At 38.7% G+C, this 20156-nt stretch overlaps 2 protein-coding genes across 3 annotated transcripts in view; one reads left to right on the forward strand and one right to left on the reverse strand.

The window, feature by feature from the left end:
- tlr1 (toll-like receptor 1) lies at positions 1 to 4724 on the forward strand. The gene is made up of 2 exons (XM_017709741.2): positions 1 to 99; positions 1590 to 4724. Exon 2 carries the CDS (start codon positions 1609 to 1611, stop codon positions 4036 to 4038), a length of 2430 nt encoding a protein of 809 aa, XP_017565230.1. The 5' UTR covers positions 1 to 99; positions 1590 to 1608; the 3' UTR covers positions 4039 to 4724.
- Positions 4168 to 20156, reverse strand: part of ints10 (integrator complex subunit 10) — a 26502-nt gene continuing 10513 nt past the window's right edge. Inside the window, exons 10-18 of one of the 2 annotated variants that reach the window (XM_017709742.2) lie at positions 19997 to 20150; positions 17768 to 17850; positions 16866 to 17018; positions 14062 to 14170; positions 13101 to 13180; positions 11775 to 11940; positions 10794 to 10887; positions 7942 to 8010; positions 4168 to 5059 (exon numbers count right to left, since the gene is read on the reverse strand). In XM_017709742.2, the coding sequence (XP_017565231.1) occupies positions 4903 to 5059; positions 7942 to 8010; positions 10794 to 10887; positions 11775 to 11940; positions 13101 to 13180; positions 14062 to 14170; positions 16866 to 17018; positions 17768 to 17850; positions 19997 to 20150 (1065 nt within the window). In that variant the 3' untranslated portion in view covers positions 4168 to 4902. The remainder of the gene's footprint in view (positions 5060 to 7941; positions 8011 to 10793; positions 10888 to 11774; positions 11941 to 13100; positions 13181 to 14061; positions 14171 to 16865; positions 17019 to 17767; positions 17851 to 19996; positions 20151 to 20156) is intronic. The other variant, XM_017709743.2, reaches the window with a different exon arrangement.

The raw sequence follows: 20156 nt of genomic DNA on the forward strand, positions 1-20156 counted from the left end.
GGGAAGAGAGTTCGGAGATGCTCTACTCAGTCTTAACTATAACACAACAACCTGATACTTTCATTATAACAGAAAAACAAGGGATTCTTCGCTAAACTGGTATGTAGACTGCCATTAAATGATAAGTGTACAGCTTTTTAATGAATCCAGTCTTTTTGATTAACCTTGCCGGTTAGCAAACTTCCTTTAAGGAAATGAAATTTGAATAACTGTAATGAAACCGGATAGCTTGTGTAATTATTTGTAAAAAATGTGTTCTATATTTCTGAGGTAGATGTTGAAATATTCATCACAATCAACTGATCATAGGAAGTATACAGCTTTATTTGTGTAATTGTAGTAGGTAGGTATCATCTTTAACTATGCTTAAAAACATGAGGTTTGTGCTTAATACTGCACCAAACATTACCAAAGTAACCATGAGGTTCACACCCAACAAGAAGTCGTGATTTGTCAAAGGTTTGACGCTCTGTACTTTGACCTCATCGTCAGTATAAGATGTACAAAGTTTATTGAGATGTAAGCAGAGGTGGGTAAAAACTAGTTCCATTACTCAGTTACATGTACTTAAGTACAATTTTTAATCTATGTGTATTTTCCTTTCTTTTTTGTATGTTTTATATAGTCTTAATCTTAGGTTCTGGGGTTGATGTTGTGTTGGTATTTTGCCTCTCAATATAAAACATCCTTGGGTTTGTGAAAGGCACTAAAATTATTATTATTATTATTAATATTACATTGGTGGAAATTCTGTACTGCTTTGTGCTTGGTCACACCTCTGACTGTTGAAGTTTATCCTAGTTATTTTAGACCAAGAGGAGCACCTTCTACCTCTGTGCTAATAGATGTTGGATGCTGGAAGTTCTATAGGGAACTAGTTAATTATAGAGTTTTCTTATCTGGAGCTTTTGAACTTCTACTGAAGCTGTTTTCGTAAAGGTAGTTCAGTCATTATTTTACTGAAGTAACATTATATTTACTTGAGTGTTGATTTAGGCTACTCTTCCCATGTATGCCATCAACAGTTATTGCTTTAGAAAATTGTCCAGACAAATTAAACAGAAGTTCTTATCTGCAAATGTGTTTTGGTAAAAAAGTGCAAAATGTTTAAGGTTATTTACTTGAACCCTGCCACATAGCAGTGGCATAACCATGCCATAATCATGTCATGACAGATGTCATTTGCTAACTTATCCTAGGTGTCCTCTAGTTAGCCAACAAAACATCAAACATTATTGCACGTCATTACAATCACCGGTAACACGACACTGTTATATTACTGGACATATTCCGTTATGACAACCTCTTTCATGACTTGGGAAAGTGAATGTAAAGTACCTTTAAACCTCATGTACGGTACTCAATTGCAGATCTATCTTCCAGATTATGTTGTAACCTGAAGGTATATTTACTTATACTTGTACTTGCAAGAGAACAATCTACCTGTACAGTGCCCTTATTTCTAACAGTGTACCAACGATTTCACACACACAAAACATATGTAAAGGTAACAGAAAAACAACAGTGATCTGTTCTATATGTCCCAAAGTTACAATTTTACTCAAAATGTCTCTTTGTGTCATTCACAGACAGTGTTCAACTAGAGTAATGAAGGCTCTAGGGTACCCTGTTCGACCACTGGGCGTACTCCTGGTATTCTTCCTGACTTCTGCCTTGGCCATGGAGACAGTTATTCTCAATTACTCTTCCAGAAACCTCTCTACTGTTCCTTCTGATCTCCCATCTTCTGCTCATGGTGTGGATCTCTCTCAAAATCAGATTCAGACCCTGTGGAATCATGACTTCATCAAAACACCCAGCCTCAGTTTCCTCAACCTCTCCAAGAATATGCTTGTGGATATACATATGGATACATTTGTCTCCACTCCCGTTCTGGAAAAACTAGACCTGTCCTACAACAGACTCCAAAACTTGTCCAACCAGGAGTATCTACATCATGCACAAAGCCTACAGTACTTGGACCTGTCATCCAACAAGTTTGGAGTTATGGCACTTGGGACAGAGTTCTCCAAACTTACAAACCTTCAGTGGCTTGGCCTGAGTGCTGACACTATTCAGAATGATGACTTTGCTAGCATTTCTGATCTCTTTCTCCAGACTCTCTTTATCCAGGCCCAGAATGTAGCACACTATGAAAAGGGAAGCCTCACAGGTCTGAAAGCAGAAAAGGTTTCTATTGTAATGTCAAACACACCCACCGACCACCAAATAATAATTGACGCCCTAGCATCCTTTAAAGAAGTAGAGCTCAGCTGGTTATATGATCCAGAGGACTTCCTCAGAGACCTGGTGATGCAGAGAGCAACCATTCAAGCAGAGCACTTACATTTATGTGCTGTTCGGAGCTCCTGGATTGTCATGACAGCCTTTGTCAACAGTGTTTTAATGTCCCCAATACGCCAGTTCAGTGTGTCCAACCTTACTCTAACTGCTATGAATGGAGGAAAATCTGTGCTACAGAACTACTTCTTAGATTCCTTCAGTGTCAGGCAGTCATTAGTGACTGTCTTCATCTTTCAACAGAAAGTACTTTATGATTTCTTTATTAACATGCCTGTAAAGAATCTAACTCTTACTCAGTCACCAATAGTCCATATGACCTGTCCAGCGGCTGTTAGTATGATACAGACACTTGACTTGTCTGACTGTGCCCTGACTGAAAAAGTCTTCTCTAAAGGTCTGCATGAGGAATGTGATACCTTGACCAATCTGGAGATGCTTGTCCTGAAGGGCAATAACCTCAGACATTTGTTGCCACTTACTTCACGAGTTAAGCTTATGAGCTCTCTCAGATATGTGGACTTCAGCCAGAACTCACTGACCTATGAAGTGGACCAGGGATGCTGCACTTGGCCTTCTAAAGTCAACCACATGGATTTATCTTCAAACAGATTTGACCAGAACGTGTTTAAGTGTTTGCCAAGTACTATAGCAATCCTTAACCTCCAGAACAACCAGATCACTGCAATTCCTGCAAACATATCTAGTCTGGACTTTCTCAGAACTCTAGATCTTTCATCTAATCGTCTCCTGGATCTGTCCAACTGTCTGGGGTACCCAAACCTGCAGAAGTTTGTGATGCGTGGGAACTCTCTTCATGTTCCCTCACCAGGTGCTCTCAAGACCTGTCCACATCTGACTGCCCTTGACATAAGCCATAACCCATACATCTGTACCTGCCCTTTGCGAGACTTCACCACCCTCATTGACAGCAAAGGCACACTGGCTGGACCAAAAGCTTGGAAGAACCGCAAGATTGCTTTGGCTCACTGGCCAGAAGGGTATCGCTGCAGTTACCCGGAATACTGGAGACATGCAAAACTTCAAAACTTCAGTCTGCCTGAGATCACCTGCAATGCTGGACTATTGGCAGCCACCATTTTAGTCCCAGCATTCATGGTAATCATTGTTGTGGGAATGCTGTGCCGTCAACTGGATGTTCCATGGTACCTGGGAATGATCTGGAAATGGACTCGTACAAAACATCGTGCACGAATTATCCAGCAACGACCAGAGGAGTTACAAGGGGTGTATTATCATGCCTTCATTTCCTATAGCCAACGGAACTCTGACTGGGTAAAAAGTCAACTCTTGCCCAAGCTGGAGGGCGAAGACTCAGCAACTATCCGAAATGGACTGCGAATATGCCACCATGAGCGGGACTTCATTCCAGGAAAGACAATTGTGCACAACATCCTCCGTTGCATTGAACAAAGCAGATGCTGCATCTTCGTTCTGTCCTCCCACTTTGTCCAGAGTGACTGGTGTCACTATGAGCTATACTTCGCTAGCCACCAGAGGCTAACAAGAGGGATGGACAACATTGTCCTCATTTTGCTAGAGCCACTGCCCCCTTATGTAATTCCCTCCAAATACCACCACCTGAAGGCAATGATGGCCAGACGCACTTACTTAGAATGGCCACAAGACAAGGCCAAACATAGAATGTTCTGGGCAAACCTGAGGGCAGTGCTGCAGGCAGATCTACCTACTCCTCTTGAGAGAGAAGGAGAATAAAACTGCAGAAGAAAGGAGAGAAAAGATTAACAGAGAGAGTGAAAGTTGAAGGCATCTAAAACCAGCACACATTACAGATTAGTTGCAGAATTTTTTAAGTGTTAGAGAAGTCAGTAAAAAAAACTGTGCTTTTCACAAATACAAAAACATCAAGTTTATTACTGTTTGTTTACAAACATAGAATTATATAACAAAGAAAGTCTTAAACTCCAATTCATGAGGTATACAATAACAAAAATATGCAACAATTCTAATGTATCAAAGTCACAGACCCTCTAAAAAATTTTTTTTGGTAGATACAGCATTTGCTGTTCGTATCTCCAAGTGTTTCGGAGTCCAACTTTATTTAAGGTGTACATAATAAAAAGATCTATTTAACCATAATGAGTACATTGTCTCAGCCTACATAGTAAACCAAATTAAATGTTATATTTTGATTACTACTAAACCATATGTCTTCAAGATATCAGGCATTATCAACCCAAATATCTACTGTTCAACAAATATAAGCTCAGGAGCTGTATTCTACATTAACCTTCGCTTTAGTACTTGATGTCCCTTGTTCACAAAATCAAGAAATCAACTCAGAAATGCTTCAGAAACACGATAGTGACTGTCACTTTTAAATTTAAACCATTCAAAACCATTACGAGAGTCAAAACTGGAAGTGCTGTGTGAAAACTTTTTAAAAATTTTTTTATTTAAAGCATGCACAATATAATCTGTACTGAAGCCCATATAGTCACATTCATTAGTAGGTGAACAGACTGTTATTAGGGACACCTTATATAAAGAGGGACCAGTAGTCCTGTTAAAAAGATTTCATGACCTTTAGGGCAAAGAGCAGCTGCTATGGGCCAAGGGTCAAGGTAAGGACTGGACAAGTATGATCTTCTCGTTGATGCAGAAGCGATGTAGCACACTGAGCAGGTTTTCTCCGCAGCGGGACACTTGGCGTTCCATTGCCAGACGAAAATCTTCCTTCACGCCTTTGGTGATGCCACGGGTCACTGTGTGATGCCTGAAAGAGTGGAGACAAAATATGTTATAGTGTGTATGTTTCGTAAACAAAGATGAGACAAAAGCATGTGATGAATCTTGTCTTTCTTTATTTTAACACTAAGACATAACTTGGAAGGTTATTTTTTTTCTGATGCCATGACTCATAAGTTCTGAAACCACTTTAGCAACACCTCCTCATTCAAACCAATAGAAAACCACAATCTGGCAGACACACAGACACACATACACAATCAAAATGTACTTTGTCATCTGACATTCATCTGACAGAATCAACAGGACAGAAAAATCAACACACAATGTGTAAAATAAATAAATAAATAAACAGATAAATACACAGATGTCGCAAACCTCGGCACAAAGAAAACCAGATACACTGATCATGATACTGAACTAGGGCTGGCCTGAACACTATTTTACTGTACTTGTATCTTGAACTCACCCTTTAAAACTAAAATTAAAAGTCTGACAATTAACTAGGGAACCACAGCTGGAATCGGCTCAGATCAAAACTGGCAACAAATGAGACAATTTATTGTTTTATTTAGATAGATTTGTGTGAATTTTATGACGTAAATAACATGAGGCAGGCAAGTGCACTCATACTTCAGTTGAATGGGGCTGCAACAATTGTATCGAATGGATGTAAAAAAGGCTAATAGAAACTGTCATAAGAAAGCGGCCACTGGCCAATTAGGCTGTAAAGAAATCCAAATCTTCCATAAAAGCTCATTATTGATGCATTGCTATGAATGCGAGGACGACCACCGCTGGAAGTGACTTGGCCTTTGAGGACACAGACTGCAAGACAGTGGGACAACTGAAATCTCTCCACCCTGAGGAATGTGGCTTTGGGTCTGCACCCTAAATGGTCACTGGCTAGAGTGACTTAAGAGTGGCCCTAGCAATATGTTGTTATTTTCAGCAGATTCTAGGCTACTAATTTAGCCATATTTGTTAAAAATGTACTTTTTCTGTATTTTTGTATGGACAGTCTATCAAAACAGTTCAGCTATATTTTCAGCAAGTGTTAAACCAGAGTGTCTGTGGCCTGAATTTTAATGTTCATTTTGTGGCAAATTAAGATGAAGAAGTTGGATTTTCTCTCATGTTGAATTCAATGCTAAAACTGTTAAACCTTTTCTGACTTAAAGAGTCTAGAAGACAGCCATTCAAACTGTCCTGGTTTGGGGTTCTAAGGCTTTGTTAGCCCCCTTTTACCCTGTTCTTCAAGGGCCAGGACCCCCACAGAGCAGGTATCATTTGGGTGGTGGATCATTCTTAGCACTGCAGTGATACTGACGTGATGTTGGTGTGTTTGTGTGTGTTGCGCTGGTATGAGTGGATCAAACTGAAGTTTTAAACTGAGAATAGTCCACCAACCAAAAATATCCATCCAACGTCTTGTGGTCAGCATCTTGTGACCACTCATGAAGGACTAGAGGACAACCAACACAAACTGTGCGGCAACAGATGAGCTACAATCTCTGATTTAACATCTACAAGGTGGACTGACAAGGTTGGTGTGTCTAATAGAATGGACAGTGAGTGGACACAGTGATTAAAAACATGTCTACATGTCATCACTGCATCAGTGTCACTACAGTGCTGAGAATAATCAACTACCCAAACAATACCTGCTCTGTGGTGGTCCTGTGGGAGTCCGAACTATTGAAGAACAGGGTAACCGGTGAACTACAGTAATTGTTCTACCACAAAGTGCACCTATAGGGTAAGTGGAGCTAAGACAATGGACACATAGGGCAGATAGAATGATCTTTACTTAATTAAATGAAAAGCTGACATAAAATGACCATTTCAGATGCTTTAGTAAACCTATTTTTGTAGGTTAACAGTGGCCTATTATTCTGGATGCCCTTTCTCTTTTTAATAAGAAACTTTTTAACAACCAAAGTAAATCAGAAATATTTTATTGTACAACACTGTAAAAGCAAAACTGGACAATATATACATATGCCTATGTGAATGAATGTACCTGGTCCCCCATTTAAGGTGGAACAGGACATTCGACAAAGAGGCCAACTTAATCAAATTTGTCAAATCATATGTATCATACATGTGTGCCATACACTTGTATTATCTCTGACCATCAGACACTGGAATTTGCTGGAACTCAGAAAATATTAGTCTTTTGTCATGACCATGACAGATGCAGCTGACCCAGATAAGAAGCTTTCTTTAGGCCTGTTGCCTTGAAAATAAAGTGAGCTGCTTCAGATGCAATGAACAGAACGTTTTTCATGTGAAACGTGACAAACATCCCTTCTGCCATTCAGCTAGACGGGATATCATTAGCATGGTTTGCACTATTTGCACATCGCATTTTGTGCTCCAATTTGTGAGATACTAGTTTAGAGGTTATGATAAAACTTACCTGAGGAAAATGTTTAATTTCTCCGAGCTCTCTGGTTTTACAATCACACTCACACTTTGGTGTAAGTATTTTTTTTCCATATACATTTATCACATAATTAAAATTTTGCACATGAATTCTCAGGCATCCTTGCTGAACAGAGAACCCAACACCAATGTAGCATCTGAATACTTAAGTATGTAACTCACTCTGGCCAGCCCTGTACTGAACTAAAGAGCCCTCGCTTCAAATTTTCACACAAACTATAAAATAAAGAAATTAATTGGAAAAAAAAAACTGAACCGATGCCATGGATCAAAACCAAAAACACGGATGAAATGAAAACCAAACTTAAAGAAGACCTGGAAAATAAAGAACAACGTAAATCAGGGGAAATCATTTCAAAATACAGGGACATGTTACACCGGATGAGCAGGCTGAGGAATGGGAGTATAGGAGGAGCCAAAGGCGAGGTTGTGGGAGGGTTTTGGGTGATGGGGGTGGGGTACCTGTCAGCCTTCTGAGCCCCTGGAAGCAGCAGGGTATTTAACTCCACCCCCAGGGCGGGGCTGGGGTTCCTACGGACAGCAAACACCAGTTCATCAGCACCCCAAGAACCAGGCTATATTCAAGACTTTGAACGCACTGCACTGTGATTGCACAAAGCTACCAACTAATCCGTTTCACACATACTAAACAAGCAGTGAAAATAAACTGTTTTAAAACACTCCATAATGACCCAATTTCATCCATAATGATCATTCATTAAAGGGGCATTCGGGCCTAAAAAATACCTTAATGTGTAATTTGTAATGTTATGCCATTTTCTGTAGCGTAGCATTGTAAGAGGTGTTGGGACACTTCTAATCACTGAATTCTGGCGTTTCATTCAATCTCATTGCCACAGGTGTATAAAATCAAGCACCTAGCCATTCAGTCTGACTTCCCACACATTTGTGAAAAAATGGGTTGTTTTAAAGAGTTCACCCAAATTGAGTGTGGTACTGTAATAGGATTCCACTGTTGTAACATGTCAGTTCATAAAATGTCTTGCTTCCTACATATTGTACAATCGTGAGTGGTATTACTGAAAAGTGGAAGTATTTAGGGTACCACAGCAACAGCCAGGAAGTGTCAGACCATGTACAGTTACAGCGGGTCAGCGAGTGCTGAGTACAGTGCATACTGTATAAAAGTCACCAACACTCTGCTGACTCAGTAACATCAGCACAAAAACTGTGTGCTGAGAGCTTCATGATATAGGTTTCCATAGCTGAGCAGCTGCATGCAAGCCTTACATCACAGAGCATAATGGCAAGCATCAGACAGAGTGGTGTAAAGCAACTGGACTCTGGAGCTATGAAAACATAATCTGTGGAGTGACTAATTAGGCTTCTCTATCTGGCAGTCTGATGGACGAGTCTAGGTTTGGGGGATGCCAGGAGAATATTACCTGCCTGACTACATTGTGGCAACTGTAAAGTTTGGTGGAAGAGGGATAATGCTAAGGGGTTGTTTTTCAGGCCCCTTAGTTCCAGTGAAAGGAAATCTTAATCCTTCAGCAGACAAAGACATTTTGGACAATTGTACACTTCCAACTTTGTGGGAACAGTTTGGGGAAAGATCATTTCTGTTCCAGCATGACTGAGCCCCAGTGCACAAAGCAAATTCCATAAAGGCATGGCTAGTGGAAGAACCTGACCGGCCTGTGGAGAGACCTGACCTCAACACCATCTAGCACCTTTGGGATGAACTAGAACGGAGACTGTGAGCCAGACCCTCCTATCTAACATCAGTGTCTAACCACACTAATGCTCTTCTGCACAAATGGACAAAAGTTCCCACACTCCAAAATCTTGTGTAAGGCTTCCCAGAAGATGTTATAGCTGTAAAGGGGGTCCATCTCCATATAAACGCGGGAAATATGGATTTAAAATGGGACGTCACAAAAGCTCATGTAGGTGTAATGTGTGGGTGTTCCAATAATTTTGTGCATATAATGTATATCATGCTATCAGTGGTAGTCCCTGAGGTGTCAACCAATCCTGACTGCTAGCCACCAAGATATATATTTTTTACATTTTACATTTATGGCATTTGGCAGACGTTCTTATCCAGAGCGACTTACAATTTGATCATTTTTACGCAGGTGGACAAAAGTAGTGTTAGGAGTCTTGCCCAAGGTCTCTTACTGGTATAATGTAGGGTGTTTACCCAGGCAGGGATTGAACCCCAGCCTATAGCGTGGAAGGCAGAGGTATTACCCACTATGCTATATTATACGCTATATAAATACAGTCATGCTAGCATTAGTGCAACTTATACCTCAGTCGTCAAACAAAATTGCAACCAGCAATTCTATCTTTATTCTGCACAACATGGACAATTTTTTACCCTTTTTATTCAGAGAAAAGGAGCCAAACAGAGGTATTTAGATAGCTTGCTACCTTGCTAACTTTAGCTTTTAGCTTATCCTGCTCATCTGAGTCAATTCTGTTGTTCGAGTCATCCATTCTCTCCACTGTAATACTGATTTGGAGAGAGGTGGTACAGCTATATAGCTGCAATAAGATATTTGGCTTAGCATTAAATAATAAATAAAATAATTAAGTAAAAATAAAAAAAATGCCCATAAAAATCCACCTGAAAGCAGCTGTAGTTTTTCAAAGGTTCCCTCCCACCTTCGAAATATGTCATCAGAAGGGGGTTTCAGGAGTCTTTCAACTGGAAAATCTCAATCTGAACGCTACTGCATCACCACTGTAGGATGCAAGAACATTTAAAACGGATGTAGCAATGGTTACATTTTTCATTTTGGCCGGAGTGTCCCTTTAACAGTGGTTCTCACTACTGCCACCTAGAGGAGCATCTCTGAAGTACCATATCATTTTAATGGTGAAAGCAAATATGTGGAACCAAGTTCTAGAACTTTCTCAACTTTTTTCCCCATTAACGGACTGTCAAATTTTGTTATTCTTCGTATTATAAAAATAATATAATTCCTATATAAAATCATTCCTAGCACTACTGTCTTGAATGCACCCCTGGCACTAGTTCCACAAATAGGTGAGGTGTCATTAGATGCTAGATAAGCCGATCACACATCAGGATGGAAATCTTTAGATGATTAAGCCACCTAACCACAGTAGGGTGAGGAAAGAAAGACCAACAGAAAGAAAGGACTGTAAACTTATTCTTCCCTTTGGAAATATATATAGCTGAGAGTTTTCATGTCCAAAATAAAACAAAAAGAACGCAAAATAATAGGTTAAAAAAAAAAGAAAAAATCAGAACCGTCATCTGTCGTTCTTTTCTCCATCAATACCTGTTAACTAAGGTAGATGAAAAAGAAAGGACTCACTTAATGAGCATGCCTTGATTGGGCAACAACTCCAGTTGGACCCGTCCCCCTTCTGTTGTACGGAGGTATGCAAACTCTTCCAACATATCGATGTCTGGGTTACTGGTTAAGGGCCCTCTTAGCACATAGTAGGCTTATAAGTAATGGAATCAGAAGAGCTCTTTTTTCATGTATTGTCCTGCAGGAGAAAAAAGGTCAATGAAAAATAAAACTAATAAATCTAATTTACTTCCACACACACAACACAAATCCTCACACAAACGCCTCCTCTCATTTCTTTTATTTTAAAATAAAATTTCTCATTTTATTTTATTTTATTAAAACGTTTAATAGAAAATTAGCCTCAACCACCAAGTAATAGCACAATAATGATGTTGAGGTCTGGACTCTGAAGTGGTCAGTGTATAGTTCTGGGAACACCAGCAGATTCTTTGTTTGAATCAGTAAGTGCTTCTTGACAGCTACACATCCTCTCAGATCCATAGCACCGAGTTGTCTTCTTACATGGGAAGGATGGATAGAAACACCTGTGGATTTTTTCAGATCTAAAGTAAGAGGAACACATCAAAGTACTCTTTATCTGAAAGGGACAGTTTTGGTGGTCTACAAGGGTCTTACGCATCTCTAAACTTTTAATCACTTTTAATAAACCTCCAGTTTTGGAAATGCTTACATTTAACTTATCTTACTTTGACTTTCTCCTTCATTATGCAAGTGGATCACTGTATATCGGATCTTCTCAAAAATATCCCCTGAAAAATGTATAGCTTATATTTTTGGTTGTTTGGTGGTCTCACACTTTTGCATAATACTATAAATAAAAGATAACACTGGCAGCATCTCCACTCAGCCACAAAAGCTGTCACACGGACACTAGATGTGTTATTATGTTTGGAATTTCTCTACTGCCCTGCGTAGTCCTGTAGCAATGCCTACTAAACCTGACCATAAACTTCAGGGTTCACCATCTTTAAAGGATACTGGTGACATAGTTGAAGAAGTTCTCATACTGAAAGCTCCCATGGTCACAAATTTTGTCCACTGCCTTCAGGAAAAGAGCCTCTCCCTGTGGCCAATCATGCTGCAGGAGAACAATCACATGACCCAGGGCTAGGTCATCCCTGCCACCATCTGCGAATGCCCGCAACTAAGAGAGGATGAGAGGAAAATGAGTAAAAGATATGTTAAAGGTGTGTAGAAAGTGTCTGGTGGTGTTGATTGTGCTACAATAAAAAGCCCTCGATTTACACAGAGCAGGACAATGGCCATTTCAAACCACTAGCAAATAACATTTTACTACAATGTATGTATCTGTATATGAATGAGAATCAATTGGAAACTTGGGACCAAACCAGAAGGCATATTTATCAACTTCAAGAGTATCCAAGTTTCGATTCACACACACTATGTGGCCAAAAGTATGTGGACAGACACACCCTACTCATTAACGCCTGCGGTTCTATGGTATTGGTTTTGAATGTCCAATAAGATTACAATGTATGTTTATGGGTCTTTTGACATATCAAATACAACATGTATTGTACTGTAATAAAGCTGTAATCTTTGATTAATGGTCGCCTTTCTCACCAGAGTGAATGCAGGCATTTTAAATGACATTACAGCGCCATCTAGCGCACTTTGAGGTGCTCTATGAAACGGTATTTAGTATTGGTGTCACTTACACACGCAAACCCAGTTCCAAAAATGTTGGGACATTAAGTTAAATACTAATAAAAACAGAAAGGAGTGAAATTAGTAAATTCGATTTAAGTTCTATTTGTAAAAGTAATATTTGTTTCATCTTAGGCACTTGCTTTTTTTCCCCTTTGTAAATATACACGCATTCTAAATCTTATGTCTGCAACATGTTCCAAAAAAGCTAGGACAGGAGCATATCGCTGTTGTCGGGAACAAAACCTCGTATCTCCATTTTGTCGAGTTTGAAAATACATGTAGTCCTTTACATTAAATTTTTTTGGATAATTTTGTATAAAAAAAATTAAAAAGTTATTAATGGGTAACTTCAAAACTAGCATCTTTTCTAATAACTGGCTTATTATGAATGAATATGGTGCAAATGACATTAGCTTCAGGATATTAGTCATGATATTAGTTAAAAGTTCCAGACCCCTAAAGTTATTGCTTCACATGTCTTCACAATAATTTAGGTCAGGGACTTTAAGACGGAATCGGCTTCCCGAATGTCCTAAATGTAACAGGTACATGTGAAAGTGCTCACAAACAAGCGGCTGAAATGAAATTAGAGCTCAGCCCTATATGATGAGCCCAGTGTTGATGTACACGCACCTTGAAGCAGGCCAACATCAGCTGCAAACAGAAGGGCAGGATGTCTTTGCTGGTGCAGGGAACAAGCCTCAGGTCATTGCCTAGAAATAAGGTAAAGACAGAATTCTTAGAGCGCTGATGTCACAGATCTCAAAACCACATGAAAGGAGGTTCAGAAGGACCGGAGCACAGCGACCGGACAAACATGATCGTTGTAACGTTTGCAATGTTTGTCTGGCCTTTAAACTTTGACTTCACTTTTATTATTAAGGACTAAATGTCACTGGAATTACAAAAATATGATTGTTCACTATGGTTAGCAAGAACACCACTGTGACATCAGAAACATCATAGAAATGCCTTTTTTAAGTGCTTGACTGTTCACGATTGCTAGCAAGTGGTAGCGATGTGAAATCATAAACAGGCAAACGACTGTGTGCAAAATTTTGGGCACACCTTGGTCAAATGACAAGTTTTGCTGATTTTCTAATTTCTAAAGTACACATTCTCTACAGGGAACACAGTTCTGCACACCTGAATCCACATATACAGTTTATTTGCTAAATTTAACATTTTTTTTGCATCTTTGAAATATGTCAAATTCAGCAAATGAATAGAAATTTCACACAATGTCAGAAAAATGGCATACTTGTGTTATTTTTACAAATGAACGAAACATTTGTTGTTGCTAGTGAGGACTGGATGCCATCTCTCCAGTTTTGCACATTTTGCTCTCTGCTATGACCACGTAGCAGTCAAAACAAACAGGCTGAAAACTCGAGCTTTAAAAAAGGTGGCAAGTTCACAAAGCAGTCCCCTGTAGCGAGGTCTGGCAGAATTGTTTCTAAGAGAAATTTTTTGTGATTTTAACATAAACCTAGTCTCGCATGCTGAGACTATTGGAGACATGTAATTTATAGTGGTTAAGACAATCCATGGAAATAAAGTGAACTCCTCTTCTGGTAAGCCCAGAAAGACATACCTTTCCTGGGCTTGTTCCTGACTCTGCCCTGCTCTTCACTGGACTTCGTTGGTTCTTGGTTCTGAGGCACCAGGCCACTGACAACCTCCAACAGCTTCTCACAAGCCAGCTAAGGAATGTGATTAACACCATAAACACAAACACAGCACAGAAATCCAAAGCCATCTTGCAAATTTCATTACGATTTGATTTAGGCATGTGACTAAACAGTTACATTACAACCCCAATTCCAATGAAGTTGGGATGTTGTGTAAAACATAAATAAAAACAGAATGCAATGATTTGCAAATCCTTTTCAAATTATATTCACTTGAATACACTACAAAGACAATATATTTAATGTTCAAACAAACTTTATTGTTTTTTGCAAATATTCACTCATTTTGAATTTGATGCCTGCAACACGTTCCAGAGAATTTGGGACAGGGGAATGTTTACCACTCTGTTACATCACCTTTCCTTTTAACAACACTCAATAAGCGTTTGGGAACTGAGGACACTAATTGTTGAAGCTTTGAAGGTGGAATTCTTTCCCATTCTTGTTTGATGTACAACTTCAGTTGCTCAACAGTCCGGGGTCTCCGTGGTCGTATTTTGCGCTTCATAATGTTCCACACATTTTCAATGGGAGACAGGTCTGGACTGCAGGCAGGCCAGTCTAGAACCCGCACTCTTTTACTATGAAGCCACGCTGTTGTAACACGTGCAGAATGTGGCTTGACATTGTCTTGCTGAAATAAGCAGGACGTCCCTGAAAAAGTCGTTGCTTAGATGGCAGCATATATTGCTCCAAAACCTGTATGTACCTTTCTACGAACTGTGTTCACTGACAATGGTTTTCTGAAGTGTTCCTGAGCCCATGTGGTAATATCCATTACAGAATGATATCGGTTTTTATTGCAGTGCCGCCTGAGGGATCGAAGGTTACGGGCACTCAGTGTTGGTTTTCTGCCTTGCCGCTTACTTGCGGAGATTTCTCCAGATTCGCTGAATCTTTTGATGATATTATGGACTGTAGATGATGAAATCCCTAAATTCCTTTCAATTTCACATTGAGAAACATTGTTCTCAACAATGTTGTTCACAAAGTGGTGAACCTCGCCCCATCCTTGCTTGTGAACGACTGAGCCTTTCAGGGATGCTCTCTTTATACCCAATCATGACACTCAAATGTTTCCAATTAACCTGCTCACCTGTGGAAAGTCCTCAACTTTCCCAGTCTTTTGTTGCCCCTGTCCCAACTTCTTTGGAACGTGTTGCAGGCATCAAATTCAAAATGAGTGAATATTTGCAAAAAACAATAAAGTTTATCCTTTTGAACATTAAATATCTTGTCTTTGTAGTGTATTCAATTGAACATAGGTTGAAAAGGATTTGCAAATTATCGTATTCTGTTTTTATTTATGTTTTACACAACATCCCAACTTCATTGGAATTGGGGTTGTAGGTTGGTATTATTATTTTTAACAAGGACATCTTTCCAAACATGTCATTGATGCAGGAGCAGTCCCTAGCACTGAAGCAGCCCTGGAAGCAAACACAGTGATAACCTTCCACTCAGAGTGCACATGGAAGGTTATTCTTTGTCAAATAAAAGGCCATAATAATAGCACTGTTTAGTAAAAGTTACAGTTGCAGTATATTGTAAACCTAAATATGATGACAAAAGAGTAATTAATCTAGTAATAAACTATGAAATTGCGAATGTCACAAACTTTACCATCCAAAATCTTCTTTTTCACTAAACACAATGTTTAGAGATATTTTTTAAAAACAGGCATTAAATACTCTTAGTATAGTGATCCACTTATCCAATGTTTCACATGCTGATCTGCACTAATTCCAGTTAATCAGGTCTAATTATGTTAATGCTCTCTTTACAATAAAACATGCAGTTGGTCAATGTTCTTCAAGCCTGCTTGATATCAACTGTATTGTTAATGTTCAGTACAGAATATTGTTTATATTGAAAAACATTATTAGGATAGCAATAAAATATCATCAGCTTGCCCACCTCTATGTCAAATGCCATGTTGTCTGTACCAATCAGCTTAGCCTAATGGCATGAGAGCTGATAAACGTCAGTGTTTTAAGAAAAACTAAACTAAAATCTGATTTTCTGATTTCAGGAAGCTGACGATGTGCTTTGAGGATATACTAAAATGTACACCATACTATACAGAAAGCTTTTTATAGGCATAATATCTGCAGCACCAAATATTCAACCAGTGCAGCTCAACAGCCATGTTTCTACAGTCTATGCTACAGGTACAAAAATGTGGAATGTCTTGCTATTGCTTGCATGAAATAAAGCAATAAAAGAACCAGAGTTTTTACTGCACTGGGGTCTGCTACTGCAGTAACTCTTAACTACCACCAGAAATCTAACTTTACATATTTTGGTATGATTACAAAAACTGCCCTAAATATACACATTTTTAATTACATGTTGAAAAAAAGCAGAAAAGTCGGTGCATACTTCATAGAATATTATTAATTTTAACATTCTAAAAAAATGCTGAATCACAGTCGCATGCATAAGTGTGGGCACTACTGGTCAAATGACATTTGACCGATTTTCTATGAGAACACACTTCTGCACATTTTACACTGTTTGTACATTTGCACAATTACTGTTTATTTGCTAAATTTAACATGTGAAAAAATAAAAATGGTATATTTAGGTTTACTCTCTATGGAGGATGTGTTAACTTTTTTCATTTAATCAATGTAAAACAAAAAGGTATTCAAACTTCTGCACACGACTCTATGCAGCAAAGAGACGTTGGGTGCTACGTTTTTACCCTGTGCTCCCCCAGTGCATAGTGGCAGGATGCTTGCTGTATCAAAGCTCGGTGCATCTCCAGGTTGGATGCAGCAGTGAGTGAGTTCTGGCTCTGCTGGGGCTGCAGGGCTGACATCTGTACCAGACTAGACAGGGCTTTTCTGTACTGACCCTGAAACACATACACATCAAACAAATTAGGAATGCACAGTGACATGGGAATCATATCAGTATCGGCAGATGATTGCTTAAAAATTGCTTAAAATCACCAGCATTGGACAGAAGATATGACAGACTGAGATATAATTCAAGCCAACATCTGATTATGTATTTATTCTACTCTGGAAAAGCAAAATGTTAAGGTGACATTCATTTCACTGCATTTGTAACTATACAGAAATACACAGTGTACTTCTCTGTAATGGCAATCCAAATATATGTAAAGTCAATTTCAACATTTTATATCACTACAGACCAATAAGTTCCTCAGTTTTCATACCAGAGGTTAAAAAAATAGAATTAAGCAGTCAAATGTGACCAATTATGAAAAAGAAAGCATTTTAACAACAAAAATGATATATTTATAATATTTATATCTTAAGATCCAGTCACACTAGCTTTTTGTGAGAAAAACTGCATAATTCTATTCATTTCAATGGAAAATGTCACTCCAATTTGCTAGGCAAACTTTTGCTTTAATTTTAACTTAAAAAGCATTATGTTTTAAATTTTCCTGTATTTTCTATATTCTTCCTGACTTATCTAAAAATATATACATAAAAGAGAGGTGGCACTGTACTCATCTCTCATCTATTTTGCAAGGTGTAAACTGAAAATTCGCAGTTTTACACAACACACACTATGTTGACCATTATACTATCAACTAACCACCCATTCACTTAACTGCTAACAAGACTATACCTGATACATAATCATGTCAGTGAGGAATATTCGGAACCACAGCCAGCTCTCAGTCTTCCAAGCCAAGCAGATCTTATTGAACTCTGTGAGGAATAAATAACAATCAACAATAAACTTCAGTCTCACACCCAAATAATTACAATTACAAATTGAAACTCATTATCCTGCAAAACCATCTGTAAAATTTTAGATGTCCAGTGCTCTAGGTCAGATTTTTCACTTTTCTCAGTAATGGCTTCTCGAGAGCCGCACATCCTTTCAGACTAGAGATGGCAAAATAATATTACAATATAATATTGCAATATTTTTAATGTGGCCAGTCATGCAACAAATAAAAAATGCTATCAAAAATGTTAAGTACTTTGACCCTATTCCTGAGGAAAAAAGGTGCTAGTCGCTTTTGTTGGGCCCACCAGCCTCAAAAAATTTGATTTCCGATTTTGTTAAGATATTTTCTGAACATACTAATTCTGACACACAATCTATTAAGATGGCATGTGAGGAGGAATTGGGGTTACAGATCGATGATACTGTTTGGAGGGAGAGTCTCAGAAGAATTCAGTCTTGCTCTGTGAATGTCAGACATCAGTTAATTCAATTCAAGGTAACGCATAGGCTTCATTATTCAAAAACTAAGTTACACAGACTCTACCCTACTGTCTCTCCCTTATGTGATCCAAGTAAGTCTGCTGAGGGCTCTCTTGCCCACCTTTTCTGGACATGTCCAAATCTGTATAATCTTTGGAGTGAAATATTCAAGTGGTTTTCTGAAATGTATGAGACTGAATTTAAACCTGATCCCAACATAGTGCTGTTTGGATATTCCCTGCCCCTACTGAACCAAAGCCTCTCTGTACAGAAGACCCTTATGTATGGAGCGGTAATTGCTAAGAGGCTGATCTTAAGACTGTGGAAATCAGAAACTGTGCCCACTTTAACGGATTGGTTTTTAGAACTCACAGGTGTATTACATTAATAGATATTATACAATAGATACATTAATAGTATACATTACAGACTCAGATATGGCTTATTGAACAAACTTAAGGTTTTCTATAAGATTTGGCAGCCATTTCTGAACCAACTGGCCCAGATTGATGGAGACTGGCGGTTAACCTAGGTCAATTTATGCTACTCACCTCGTTTGTATGTATATATGATGAGATATGTACTAGCGATGTAACGGTATTATCATTGTACTGTAAACCTATCTCTGTATTTGTTTGCTTGTTTGTTGGTCTGTCTTTTCTTATTTTGCTTTCTTGGGACCCTTTTGTAAAAATTTAATAAATATACAATTTAAAAATGTTAAGTACAAATATTTTTATTTAGTGTTTCACAGACTGTGCTGCACAACATTTAATTAAACAAGACTAAATATGCTCTTACTGTAATGAAACATGCAGCCTGCCTGTGTTATTAAAGTACTGAGGATATCTACAGCTTGCTCAGAAAAGGATATTGTGATGTCATTTATCATAATGACAAATATTGCTATATTGCACAGCTCTATTTCAGACCCATATCATTGTGGATTTTTTCAGATTTTAAGCAAGAATGGGGCTTGATTTATCTGATAGTTTATGGTGACCGTTTCGGTGGTCTACCAGGACTATTGCAGTTCTAAGGCACCCCTTTTTCTCTGTATCTTGTAATCATTCTTTAAAAGTCTAGTCATTTTCACCTTCTATATGTGAGTGGATTATCCTATATATAATGTAAAAATCTCTCATTTAAAGATTTTAGATGTGCATGAGAAGGAAATGTAAAGGCTGCTAAGGTCAGTTTGGGTAGTTGCTTGTGTGAATGTTAGTGTCTCTTTGAAGGGGAACATATTCTCAGTAATATCTTTGGGAACAGCTTTTGCTGGGAGGTCTAATGAGCTGTAACATAATAGTTTGAATATTGGAAGGATGGAAGAGGTAAAGCAGCAGTAGGTGCACAAAAGAGTGGACAAATTGTGATTTCTAATAATTGTAAAAAAATGTATTTCCTTTTTGACTGGAAATTAAGTAAACGGAAGGGCGGTCTCTGTCTTTGGCACAGTAATGTATATACAGGGAGATTCGCTCGAAAGAGGCCCCAAATATTCTGTAATAACTCTCTAGGATGAAGGAACCTGAACAAAACCATGCGCAATATGCTCCTCAGTATATGGAGCTTCGAACAAGCTGGGATGCCCCTGCGTCGGAGGGATGTGTATTATGTACACACAGGCACACAGCGTACCTGATTCCAGAGCATCGTGAGAGTGTAGGAGGTCCCAGCTCTCTCTCGCTGTCCGGAAATGTTCTAAAGTCTCCGCCCACCCTGGCATTTCTGTCTTATTCACCAGAATGTGCCGTCCTCGTCCCTTACCTAGAGCATCCTCATCATCAGAACTCTGCAC

This window comes from Pygocentrus nattereri, chromosome 14 (genome assembly GCF_015220715.1).
Source record: "Pygocentrus nattereri isolate fPygNat1 chromosome 14, fPygNat1.pri, whole genome shotgun sequence".
Lineage (NCBI taxonomy): Eukaryota > Metazoa > Chordata > Actinopteri > Characiformes > Serrasalmidae > Pygocentrus > Pygocentrus nattereri.

Coding starts and splice junctions, on each gene's coding strand:
- tlr1 (XM_017709741.2), top strand. CDS start 1,609: ATGAAGGCTCTAGGGTACCCTGTTCGACCACTGGGCGTACTCCTGGTA.